Source organism: Lutra lutra, chromosome 4, assembly GCF_902655055.1.
Source record: "Lutra lutra chromosome 4, mLutLut1.2, whole genome shotgun sequence".
NCBI classification, from domain to species: domain Eukaryota; kingdom Metazoa; phylum Chordata; class Mammalia; order Carnivora; family Mustelidae; genus Lutra; species Lutra lutra.
The window spans coordinates 44,810,614-44,823,900 of record NC_062281.1 but is presented as its reverse complement, the minus strand read 5'-3'; the positions used below and the strand labels follow the sequence as shown (position 1 = coordinate 44,823,900).

Genomic DNA, 13,287 nt, shown 5'->3' with positions numbered 1-13,287 from the left:
CATCTTAACATTTTAAAAAATGTTTGTGGCAGACAGGCTGCATATGAAATCTCTAATGTTAAAACAAAACAACAAAAAAACCAAACCTAAAAATTCACTTTTCATTTGTTGAGGATTTTATATTAATTTAGGTGCCCCTTTCAAAAAAAAAAAAATTAGGCTGCTGTCATAAAGACCATAAGTAATTAAGAGAGAGAAAGCACAGCTGTTAAAAAACATACTCATACTAACCAACTGTTCTCATAAAGGAGACAACATAAAGAGAGAGAAGAGGATTTTTACCCCTATCACAGATTTCAAGCCTCAAGTTCAGTTGAGAAGTAATGATGGGAGTCTTCAAGCATCCAATGCCATAAGAAGTGAACAGATTCTTCAGGCTTACCCATAGGTCTGTTTCTGTCCCTGAGGTCCCTGTGGCTGGGGTGTCGATAGGAGTCCCTGTAGTGGTGGGCAATGGCCATATCATCCAAACGGTAATGCTGAGGTGGAGGTGGGGTGGGGTGAGGCAGGCCATTGGGCTGGTAGGATAAGCCGTTATTTGGACTGTACCGCTGGCCTGGGCTAATAGTGCATGGTCGCTTGCTTGGATGTTCTGAGTGCAAAGGCTCTCTGTCAAAGCCATTTTCTTTGGTTCTAAAAGGGGAAGAAAAAGTTTCATCATGTTATTCAGAAACCAGCATAGTTCAGACACTCACATTTGAACTTACAATATAAACAGAGCATTTATTTATTGGCCAGAAACTTTCTAAACTTGGCTTCCCAGAAGACCTGTGGGAATTCACTGGAACGGGTGCTGAGGCCTAAGTCATCGCAAGACCGCACACATGAGAAAATGGGTTCACGCCTCACCAAGCTGGCAGATATCTTTCTGGTTGTAGCTCGCATGTGTGGTGAGGTCACAACTAAGAGTACTCATACTTTATTACTTAAGTAAGAGTAATCTTACTTAATCTCCCTCCCTAGCTAGCATATTTATTAAAAAACAAAACAAAACAATAAAAAAAAAAAACCAAAAAAACAAGTACTTGATTTCAAACAAATTATCCTAAAACTGAATGGTGTTTGGTGAAGATTCATCAAAGTGGTTGGTATGGCATCCCTCTCTTGATGAATTCTGAAGGAATTCCTATTCCATTTATCCAACCCAGCATCTGATTTTCATGTTGGAAAACATCTAAGAGCTAACTGTGTGGTCCCATACAAGAGCTACATGTGGCCATTTAAATTTAAATGGAAGCTAATGTAAATTCAGTTTAAACTTGATTCTTCAAGGGCAGTAGCCACATCTCAGGTACTCACCATCACAACCTGTGGCTATGGCATCGGACTGCACATATACGGTGCATTTCCATCATCACAGAAAGTTCTATGGAAAGGGCTGATCACGCTGAGCTAACACAAGGAAGCAATGCAATGTCTGGGACCCGGAAACTGCCTTCCCCAGCAGTCATTAAGAGCTACCTGGAAGTGAGCCCCCTTAAAGTGGAGAATGCTTGCCCAGGGAGCCTCTGTGACCTGTCAGATCTCAGGTCTCTGGGCAGGATGGGCACACCCTGACTGCATTTAATGATGGGATACACAGAGCTTTAAACTTGGCTTTCAGAAGGAATATGGTGTATGAATGAGGCCCTGATAACTAATCACTGCTCCTAGATTCTCACACAGAAATGGGGCTAAAGAAGTATTTGGGCGCTGGATATATCTCTATTTCTTAGAAACTAACTCAATATAGTCAGTAAAATAGGAACCAATCACATCCCAACTTTGACCGAAATCACAGCTCCTACACTATTTCCTTTGTATTTGGCTCTCCTCGCAAGACCAGCACTCTAACCTTAGACCAGTGATAATATCTACTTTCCCAGGGTATGTCTCCATGAGAAATTCTACCAAGTCACAGTCGCTGCAGACTTTCACATGCCTTTTTGATTTTAAGTTGGTAACAATAGCATAGAGGCCTTTTAAGACACTTTTCCTAGTTTCTTAGGTAGAGTCTAGGATATGCTCTCTGATAAACGCCAGAGGCATCTGCATGGAAACTAACTCAACAGAGATATGGAGATTAGAGCATTAAGACTCTGCCATGAACCACCCCATAAGTCCCTTTAGGGTAGAGCCCCAGTGACAATGTATACACACCAGATGGAGAAGGATAGAGGACGTAGAGACAGAAGGCCCAAGCACACAAAGAACAAAGAGAAGCTCTGCAGAGTTGAATGTGAAATAATCTATAGCCACTACCTGCTGAAGAGAGAGGCACAGTTCTAGCGACAGGAACTGAGCCAACGCTGGAAATGGCAGCAGGGCATGGTCCCCGTGAGACTAGCAGCCAGAAGTCAATGCTGCTTCCATCCAAGTAGGTGTCTGATACATATGGGCTCCATACATCTTGATCACTGATATCAGATGAAATGCCCAATATACCTCAAACACTACCTGAATACACTGTTGAAAATAATTTTTAAAAGTGAAAGGGAACAATCTAGCCACCAATTTATCTTCTAAGAGTAAATTTGACATTCTAATCTTTATTTTTATATCCTGTATATTTCTGAATAAAACATTCAATGCACATCACCAGCATAAATCAGTTGATAAATACTGAAGACTATTAGTAGCTATGAACATAATGCTGACACAGCACCTACCTTACCGGCAGGGTGGTGTAGTGGAAAGAGCACTGGACTGGGAATCAAGAGACCTGAGATCTAGTCCTGGCTCTTCCACGACTAGCTGTGTGACCTTGGGCAAGCCACTTAACCTCTCTGGACCTCAGTGTGCTCATCTGTAAAATGAAAGGGTTGGACTAGATCAGTGGTTTTCAAACTGTGCCACCTGAAGTGCTTTTACAGGATTCTGCAGGCAATGAAGAATTTTTTCCCCCAAACATTGAAGACTTGAAGGACAAGAGGAGCCCACTGAATTTTCTGTTTTGCAAGTTGGGGTTCGACCTAAGGTTTCATTTTAAAGGACCAGATCTGTTGCTAAAATCAAGTTTGAAAACCACTGGACTAGATGATTGCTGAGGTCCCTCCTAGTTTGAAAACTCTGCGATTGAATTATTCTGTATTTACATCCAAATGGCCTAGTTAGGACATCATGGTTATAATCGAAACACAGAGGCCAAATGCTTCGCTGGCCAAACTCTGTCAAAGTCAACCACTTTAGCCAACAGAGAATGTCTCTGTTCTTTGCTTTGAACAATTATTTGTAGCACGTGTGTGTGTGTGTGCGCGCGCAAAAATAGAAAATATCCTCTAAATATCTTATAGCAGCTCCTGTTGCATTTCTAAATATGCAAACATCTCTGACCCAGCTGTCAAACCACCTTGACTTACTGGTTTTGCCTCTCTTTGTTCAATAACAGCAACATACAACATTGGAAGAATTCTTATAATTTTCAAAGGGGCTGGATATGTTATTTACCTTCACCCTCATATCAGCTGTCTGATCAGTGTTATTACTTCAATGACCCATTATTATGAAATAAGAGGTTCTTTCCCCCTAAAACAAGGACAGTAATATCCCCAAGCAGGGCGAGGTCCTGAGTGGGTCCTATCATTTCTATCAGGACCCTGCTGTCCTATCACTCTGCTAGCTATCGAAACAATAAAGCTCAACGCCTCACAAAGGTAGTTATATTTTAACAGCAAAGCATTAAAACATTCACGGCTCATAGAAACAAAGCTATAAAAGGTCTTCTTGGTGCTTCCACAAATCACCCATGTCTGGTTATAGGGCCAACCCTATTCAAAGGAGTTATGTCCAGAAAGGTAACTAAAACATCTTAATTGCTATTTGTCTGTCTTCTTAAAAAATGCCAACAACTATCTACACCTCATTTACTTGAACAAATTCTAAATTAGCTCTTTTAACGTTGCCCTTTCAAAGTGTATCGGGCTGAACGAACAAATTGTCCCGTCACTTTTCATTGTCCCCTACCAGCATACTCTTGAAATAACTCAAATTCTAGTGGGAAGTCCGTCATATCTCAGAAATTTCTGGAAGGCATTTTGTTTGTTTTTTAAACCAAGAGAAATTTTCTTGAACATAACCCAACCACATCAACATTTAGATCCCAATCACTTCTCAGGAATCTGAAGGCCCTAATAATAAAGGACCACTCAGGACTCAGCTGTGTGACCTCGGGAAGGTTAACCTCTGGCTTCAGTTTCCTGCCCAGTAAAATGGGATGAATGGGAAATAATAAACGTTAAAACAAACACAACAAAACTTTAGAGACAACCTAAGTTACATTTTATCCCACTTCAGGCTGTTTCCCCGTACCCCCAGCTCCTCAATAATGGAGGCTATGCTTCAACTTTCTTTTCTGAATCAAGTCCTGCCAAGGGTCCCTCAAGCATCTGTAGCACAGCGCCCTTTGCCCATCTTGGCCTGTTCACGCCCCTGTCCTCTCGACCAGTGTCTCAGTCAAAGCCAGGGCTAAGTTGCCAGCAGACTCTCACAATAAAAAGACACATATATTTATTCTTGTACTTTAGAAGTCTAGATTTAAATCTTATTTTAATGTAGTAGCTTGATGTTTAAAAAGCCCAAAGACATTAATGATTTGATATTAAGCTCATCTTCCTTCCCTTTTCTAACACATGTGATTTGTTGAGGTTTCCACAGACTAACTGGACACTGAATCAAAGGGGGGGATAAAATCACTCTTGACATTCTTTTGTCAGCAAAAGGTCTCTTCAGGAATCATTAGGAACCAGGGAAGTTTAGATAAAAATTTAACATGCCACCTTTCCATTGATGTTGAGTAAGGCATCTGAAATTAAATGTATTACAAATTACCCCGCCTCCTTCAAATGAAATTCGAACCTAATTCGTCATGACACCCCAGAGTGGTTTCACTGTTTTTGCTCTCTCCCTGGAGGAAGTGGAATATGTAGACGGGGAAGAACAGAGAGCTGAATGACACGGGACCATCATCGCTGGGCCATATGGAAAGAAATGCCTTCAATCCCTCCAGGCTGATGCAGCACATGCTAATAATCCCTTCAGGTGCAAGTAAGATGCAGGCGGTGTTTGCCACTCCACACACACAGCCACAACACCTGGGCCTTCAAGAATTACAACAGGCAGGTTCAGAGAGCCATCTGAGTCTTCCCTCCCGTGTCTCCCAAAGCTTGCCACCTGCTCAACTTGCTACTGGCTGTCCCCACGCATTTTCTAATTTCTGGCCACTGCAAGGTTCTCAATTCTCCTGCTCTTGCTATCTACAACTGTGCTTTCCCTTTCTAACCTGTTATCTATAAATTCCAATTGGAACCCTCCAGTTTTTTCTGGTCAGTGAGCCAATCATGGCATTCTGTTCCTGGGCCACGCATGGCTAATTTCATTGTTGTGGGTATTTCAGAGATACATCTTTTAAACAATAGAAAGCAAGATAGTCATCAAGAAAGCAAGCAAGCAAGACTCTTGAGAGAGAGACCATTTGGTATACTACTGAAAATGACTGCCTTAAATGCTTAACTTTATTTGTTCAAGTAGGATTGTTGGCATTGTTGTGTGTGTTGTGTGGTGTGTGTGTATGTGTATGTGTGTGTGTGTGTGTGTGTGTGTGTGTGTGTGTGTGTGGTGTTTTGCTTTGTTTTGGTTCAGACACCCAGTATGTGTAATACACCACCCTAAACTTTCCTGGGAATAAAAGATGCCCAAGATACAATCCACGATGCCCCAAAACCCTCTCTGTAAGATTATCATTTAGTACTAGACTTAAATTCTTTTTGGAAGAGTGTTGGCAAGAAATCTTCACCATAAACACAATTTAATTAGAGATGTAAGGTTTCTATACATTCATAATGGACTGGAATTTGGCACGTTGCATAAAAACAGTACAAAAGTGGATCGGGACATTAGAAGGAGTAAAGATCACTCCACAATGGGAGCTCAAGAGAGCAGGGCTGTGGAGTTGGCTTCACGTTTTGGCACTGCTAATTGCTGGCCGTATGAACTTAGACAGTTTAACCGCTATGCGCCTCAGTGTTTTCATCCACAAAGGACGATGACTGTCTCAGAGCTACTAAGGACGATCTGAAAAAACCCGCATGAAGAGCCTAGCCCGTATTTGGCATTCGACAATGTAATCAAATCAGTTTGTTTTCAAGGTGGGGCATTCAGCGGCTGGTGGTGTAAGAGTCATTATTATAAGATCACGGACACTCGAGTAGAGAATGAGGGGTCAGAATCGCACCCATGGGCCTCTCAGAAGCCACGTGACCTCAGACACATTCTCCAGCCTGCTTCTATACAATAGACCTGGTAAAAAATAAAGCGCTAGGTATACAGCAGGCTCCCCTTATCTGTGGTTTCACTGTTCCCAGCTCCACTTCCCTAGGCCACCTCAGCCCAGGAGCAGATGATCCTCTTCCTCACGTATAGTCTGCAGGCCAGCAGCAAGCAACCTAACATGACATCACACCACCATCATGTCACTTCATCTCATCACACAGGCATTTTTTCATCCCACATCATCACAAGAAAAGTGAGTACAGTATAAGAAGGTACTTTGAGAGAGACCTAACTTTTTTTTACAGAACATTGTTATAACTGCTCTATTTTATTTTTGTTAAGAACATGATGCCTTTTTAAATTATAAATTATAAATTTATAAATTTATAAATTAAACTTTATCACAGGTATATATATATATATATAGGAGGAAACACAGTATATATAAGGTTTGGTACTATTCGTGGTTATAGGCACCCACTGGGGGTCCTGGAACCAATGTATGCCCCACAGATGGGCGGGGAGGAATTACTATATATTAATATGTTGGTTACTTAGCATGAGGGTTGGCACATCTTAAGTGCTCAGTAAAATAGTAACTATTTTAAATATTTATGATTGGGAAGATTTCATTCAAATAGCAGATACTGCCTGAGTTAGCCTGTAGAGTATGAATAGAATGATGACATACAAGAACCAAGGCATCGAGCAGAAACCATCAGTTAGAAAACAAACTAAAGCATGAAGAGTATTCAGCAGGGGGCTAAACCCTAAGGGAGCAGCAAGAAATAAGACTAGCCAAGTTCACATGGAAGTTGGTGTGGAGAGGCCAAAATGTCCTCTACAACCAGGCAAGTCTGATCATGTAAATGCAACTGAATACTATTTCACAAGAAGACTTCATGATTGATCTGACTTTAAAAAAAAGTCATTTCTACAGGAATGATTACTCACTTTGTGCAACCAATGACTGCATAAAAGATGCAAAATGAAACAAGAGTATAACATAAATTCCCTACATTTTGTCACAGAAAACTGAATGCAGTAGACAGTACAAATTTAATTCTGATTGGCATAGTCAATTAATCCCATAATTTCTTGTAAAGTGTATCTACTTTTTCTTTTTAGAAAGACAAAAATATTGAAACCTCATTTATGTTACAGAAACAGAAAAATGGGCCTAGAGGTTTCAGCAGCTGTGTGCTGTGACGACCAATCTTAAATACTCAACCACACAGTTTCAAAAAGACTGCTTTCTGACCCTCTAACCTTCAATGTTTTTTAACTTACTCACTAAACCAGGAAACCTGGCTGACTGTGGATCCTGTCATTAAAAAGATCTATAAACCCACAGAATATTATACTATTGCATTTACCCACTTGAGCAATTATGCAGCAGAAATAAATGAGGGAAAGTAAGGGGGAAAAAAACCCTCTAGTTTCTAGTTGAGCTTTCCTTATTTAAACTGCACATTAAAACATATTTTGTGCAACTGCAAGATTTCAGGTCTGTAAATATGCTGGTTTTACCCCTAAGAAGCTTCATGACTGTAAGCAAGTTTGTTGGGCCATGATTTCTAAAAGCACTGGCCTGGTAGATCCGTAAGATCCCCTCGCAGCTGACAAGCTACAGAATTCTAAAGGTCAAACAAGTCTTTTCAGAAAATAGTATTTAATTCTCGAGGGAGGAGGAAATACATATTAATGCAACTGTGTGGCCTACATAATAAAGTTTAGATGTGTTAAGCTGAGAACGATTTAGAGTATAGTTCTATTAAAATGATGATAAATGAGAAGAGGATTAATATTTAACATCGATCATTTGAAACAGTAAGGGGTAGAGGTAGAAACAGTGTTACCCATATAAACCCAAAGATCATTCAGTTTGATTTCTTAAACAAGGAAGATTCTCTAAGTCAGAAAAGTAGCATTAACAGATGCAAACATAATATTAAAGATGAATTATAACAAAAAGCTGCAGGATCAAAGCTGTTAGAAAAGACAGACAGCAATGATAACACAAGTGTTTTCACCTTCATAATTCTTATGCATTTTGTAGTCTCTAAAGAATGCAGCCTTCTCTAATTGCTCCTTCCCTCCTCACCCCATGTGAAAGTGAGTGTCTTCATGACTGTCATGGCAAGAAGTTTTAAAGAGTGCTCTTAGCTTCTAGTCTTATCTTTGAAAGCGGTCACTTCATTTAATCAGCACCAGGAAGGTTCCTATTCCCTTTGTCACCTTCTCCCAACACAGAATGACAAAATCAAGGTCTACTATAACCAATCAACTCTTAAATATTAGCAAAGAGTAGAAATCGGAATTTTCTATTTACTTTCCTTAGTATCTTAGGAAAAAATAGCATGATTTTAAAATCAAAATTGTCTTTTTCTAAATTGGGTTCTACAGTATTCTACCACAGACCTACAGATTTGGTATAGTTCTTCAGAAACTCACCCTGGAGATATTTTAAAAAGAAAGTGGAATAAATTTCACTCTTTCTTACAGGGGAAAAAAAAAAAAAAAAAGAGAGATTCCATAGATTTCCCTCAGAGTCTTCATTTCTCTGTAAATAACAATAATGTTTAAAAAAAGAAGGAACATAAGCAGTGGCAATCATATTTAAGGATGAGAAGGAAGTTAAATTTGCCACAACCCCTCCCAGAAACGTATGATGACTGTTTTGTAGGGTAGATCTGCAATCGTCACAGAATTTAAGCCCCCAAAGTTGTAAACAAAATATAGAGCGCTCTTTTGTTCGTGACATGTCATGAACAAATTACCAAAATGTGTTTTCTCCTCAGGTGTCAGTTTTTCCCTCTTTTAGTGACTGATGGTTCCCAGTGTTATTACAGAAACAGATTGATCTTTTTAATGAGCCAGTTTAATAGACTCCAAAATCTCACCGTGGCTGCTCATCCATGTCAGACCATATGTACCAACAAAACATTCAGTAAAACAAAAAAAGCTCTGCTGTCAGACAGCTCCATACTCTATAAAATTTCATATAGTAGATCTGGATATACAGATAAATAACCAGAGGAGAGGAAAATGCATATGCAAACAAGATGCAGAAAATATATGCAAAAAAGTACTGCAGAGACCCATATTTTCTTGGCTCTGATCATATTCCCACAAGATACAAATGTATTTACACAACATATTCTCATTACCCATCCTCCTAACTCTAAGGAAATCCATTTGCCATCCTTCCATTAAAACACACACTTCAGGGTTCCACTTGAAAAAAGAATGTTCCAGTCAAAGAGCAACTGTGTGAATTTTGGCGTCCAGCAACTAACTGCCTCTGATAACTGAAGGGAGAACAAGACTGGCGGCTCTTTTAAGAAAGTTCCACCTGATCAAACGCAAATGTGCATGCACACGCAGCTACAGATCACCAGAACAAAAATGCTGATGATCTGTGGAATATACACGAAGTTTCCGTATCAGCGTTAGCAGCTGCTCAGGGCTCGCCACAGCATCGTCCAAGCAAAGCCTACAGGCACAACACCTTCAAATACAAAACAATGGGAAAGAAAATCAGTGGGGAAGTGCCTGGGATACAGAGAAAGGAATGGAACTGTTGGGTCTGCTACTGAGCAGTTGGGGTTTCTAGAACACTTCCAATTTTTGCCTGTAGGATTATCTTCACATTTATCACAGCTATTCAGAGCTTTTCCTGGTACCCCATCCTCTGCCCAAATAAATGTTTTCTTCCCAACTGTCCATCCAGTCTCTAATTCTTTTACATTATTCTTGAAAAACGGAGCTGCAACACCTCCATATGTGCACACAGTACGGGATTTCCTGCAGGGTACAGGGGTTAGCAGCAGACAGGAAGGCACGTGTGAATCATCTATCCTAGGGCCGCTTCTTGGTTTTCAGTATCACGTGGATATGCCACTCAGACACCTGGATTAAGCAGTTGCTTTTCAAAGCTAAAGCAATAAATACTTAAATATGATGAAGGAAAAATGGTTTGCAAAAACGAGAAAGCAGCCCCGTTGGCAGGTCATGTTTGGAGGCAGGTCTATAGCATGTCAGAAGTAAACTAATGTTTAACCTTTTGCTTTTGGATTTTAAACTATCAAAATGTTGTCCTATGTTGAGAGGAAAAAAGTGCCCGAGACTATAGCATAAAAACTGCTTAACAGAGGATTATGTAATAACTGTATGTAAACTGGCTGGATTTTAATAACATTCTGATTTGCAAAGCAGCTAATACATTTAAGGGTAGCTAAGTCGGTCACAGATAGATGTCTCTGAGTAGCTCCAAGGATCATAAGCTCCCATGAATCTGGAATGTGATTGTGCCAGAATGTTAACCTCTCAAAGGCTGTTTCACTCATGCCTGATGAAATGCAGACACAGGGTGGATAAGTAGAGAAAGGAAACAAAGCATAGGGCAAACACGTTTCTGAAGAACACGGTTTCATTGCAATACAGTTCCATATTTTTACAAATATGATGCAAGATGCTGCTCATGAGACTTTAATATTCTTATATTAGAAAATATTTGCAAATGAGGATGAGGCACTCAAAAAAATTATTTTAATAGGTACATAGGAAATTTCACAGGATACACCTTATTCAACAGCTACTTTGTAGGGTTGAAGAAGGGGCTTTCCTTTACAATTCTCAGAATTCTCAGCTCTGAGAGCAGCGTGCCTATTGGAATGAATATTGCCTGATAAATTGTTCAACAAAGGTGCCATCTACTAGTTCTCTGCCTTAACGCTAACCTTCACTCAGCTCGTCTAGCTTCCCAGAAGTTTTCTCTCAACTCCTCTAAACCCCAATTCAATAGCTACTACACTGCATTCACTGGGCAACCCACAAAGGCCAGCTTTCAAAATCGTCCTGTTCTGAGGAAACTCGGAAGGGCGAACTTCCTCACACGGGAAGGGCAAAATACGTGGTTGGGTTGAATTCTGTAATAAGTGAGAATTTTCATCTTGACTGTGTTTCTAGCAACCATGGGTGGCACTGAGCCCATCCAAATGTTATTCACCCCTTTTCCTTTACTAATAAGGCGGCCAAGATGAACCTGCACAACAGCCTGATTGACACGGGCTTGGTGACCTCCCAGGCCAGCGTGAGCGACCCGATGGCCTCTGGGGCGGCTCGATCAGCACTTCAAAAGCAACAGGACTTCGAAGCACCGATGGGAGGAAAAGGCCACGGTGGGTCCAGGGCCCTCCTCCCTCTCACCTGTCTGGAGTTCGCCTCTTCCCGTTTTCGTTCACATCGAGAAGCAGCTCTGAGGAGTCAACAGGTGAGGTGGTGCTGGCGTCCAGAAGCAGCTGTTCATGCTGGGCGAGGTACTGGGCAGGGTTCTGTTTGGCCAGCCTTGCGCAGTGGAGGAGCTCGCGCTGCAGCAGGGGCAAGTTGGCCTGTGGGGGCATGAACAGGAATGAGAGGTGGACCCAAAGGCTCCTGAAAACCTGTGGACCCGGGCCACTTTTCAAACACTGGCAGAGCGCACGACCCAGCTCGGTGAGAATGTCATCAAATGCATGCCAGAAGCCTGAGTCCCAGGCACAATCCCCAGGACTGGGCTACGGCGTCTGCCTCGCCCTGCGCCTAGATTGCCCCAGCTGTGAGGTGTCTGCCCTCTGTGGGCCACCTCAACCATCTCGCCTCAGTGCCCGCTATCATGGGAGTGGCACTTAGTTACTTTTAAAGTCCCTTCATATTTAAACATAATGGGATCAAAAACTCAGGGCATCAAATCCCAACTCCACCCATGGGCAACTTTTGCTGTCCAGAAGAGGGAAGGTCCGAGAAATACATACACAGTTCAATTAACCTCAAGGTGAGCTCCCTACCACATTCAAAACTATTTAGTGACTTACCCAGGCAAAACAGGTTAATCCCATGAAATATCTTTGGTCAACTATTAATTTTTCAAAGGAGAAAATATAGAGATGAACATAAAGACGGTTTCTAATAATCATCAGATTTATACAACATTGAGGTAATGGCCTGAGTTCAGTCAGATATCCCAGCTGGAATTCATGCACAAAGCAGCAAATACTACTACAAAGGCAATCTGCTTTCTCTGTACCAATCCTTATTCTGAGGAAGGTCTGCAGTCCTTAACATCAGAAGAAACCTAGGTACCCATCGTCCTCACTGCACACCCAGCCTAGCACTTTGAAAAAAAACTCTCAGAACATGCCTGTTGGTAGATAATTCCGGCAATCTCAAAAGTAATAAAAAGGAAAGAGATAATTTCACACATAGTAAGGCATTAAAATAAAAATCTTAGAATTTTACTCTGAAAAGTAAACCTAGGCTGACATTATAAATCTAGGTTGTTGCTGTTTTCTCTTTTCTATTTTTTACCTTTGGAGCGGAGGGCGAAGAGAGAGGACAGTATGGGAGGGCAAACAGCACTCACTCATCCCCAATAGCACTTAAATCTCCAAGTCAAGGAAAGATCAATAACATAAATCTCTTGCAACACGAGGATTTTATTTGTAGGAACAAGGTGCCAACTGCCCTGATTAACCCATTGAGTAAAAAAGTCTTTCTGAATATAGGAGGTGCCAGTTACCTCAATCTTTGGGCCCAAGAGCCTTAAAAAATGCCCTGTGGAGTCTCAGGCACAGGCACTGGGGTCGGACTCGCACCTCAAATCCATTTTTAGAGTATTAATCAAGGAACTATCTCATAATAATACCAAGGCAATATACGCTGCCCAAGGTATAAAAGACTGGAGTATTTGCTAATGATAAGCACATACCACACATTGTAACAATGGAAATAATTTCCTACATAGAACGATGCTAAAAATAAACCTTTGCAGTCAGCCTAGAGGACCACACAGTTAATAACATATTTTCAAAATATTTTTTTAAACTCTCCTTTTCCCTCCTTCATGAAGATAGAGCTCAGGCACCATGTGCCATTGCCAACTCCACATGAACATTTTAAAAATTTTTAAGGGGCACCTGGGTGGTTCAGTTGTTAAGCGTCTGCCTTTAGCTCAAGTCATGATCCCGGGGTCCTGGGATCGAGCCCTGCATTGGACTCCCT

General features: G+C 41.1%; 1 protein-coding gene across 5 annotated transcripts in view; it reads right to left on the bottom strand.

Moving 5' to 3' along the window:
- The window catches only part of RUNX1T1 (RUNX1 partner transcriptional co-repressor 1), a 137,520-nt gene that overhangs the window by 34,175 nt on the left and 90,058 nt on the right, over nucleotides 1-13,287 (bottom strand). For all 5 annotated transcript variants that reach the window (XM_047725638.1, XM_047725639.1, XM_047725640.1 and 2 more), the window contains 2 exons: nucleotides 11,458-11,639; nucleotides 383-633 (listed from right to left, as the gene is read on the bottom strand). In XM_047725638.1, the coding sequence (XP_047581594.1) occupies nucleotides 383-633; nucleotides 11,458-11,639 (433 nt within the window). The remainder of the gene's footprint in view (nucleotides 1-382; nucleotides 634-11,457; nucleotides 11,640-13,287) is intronic.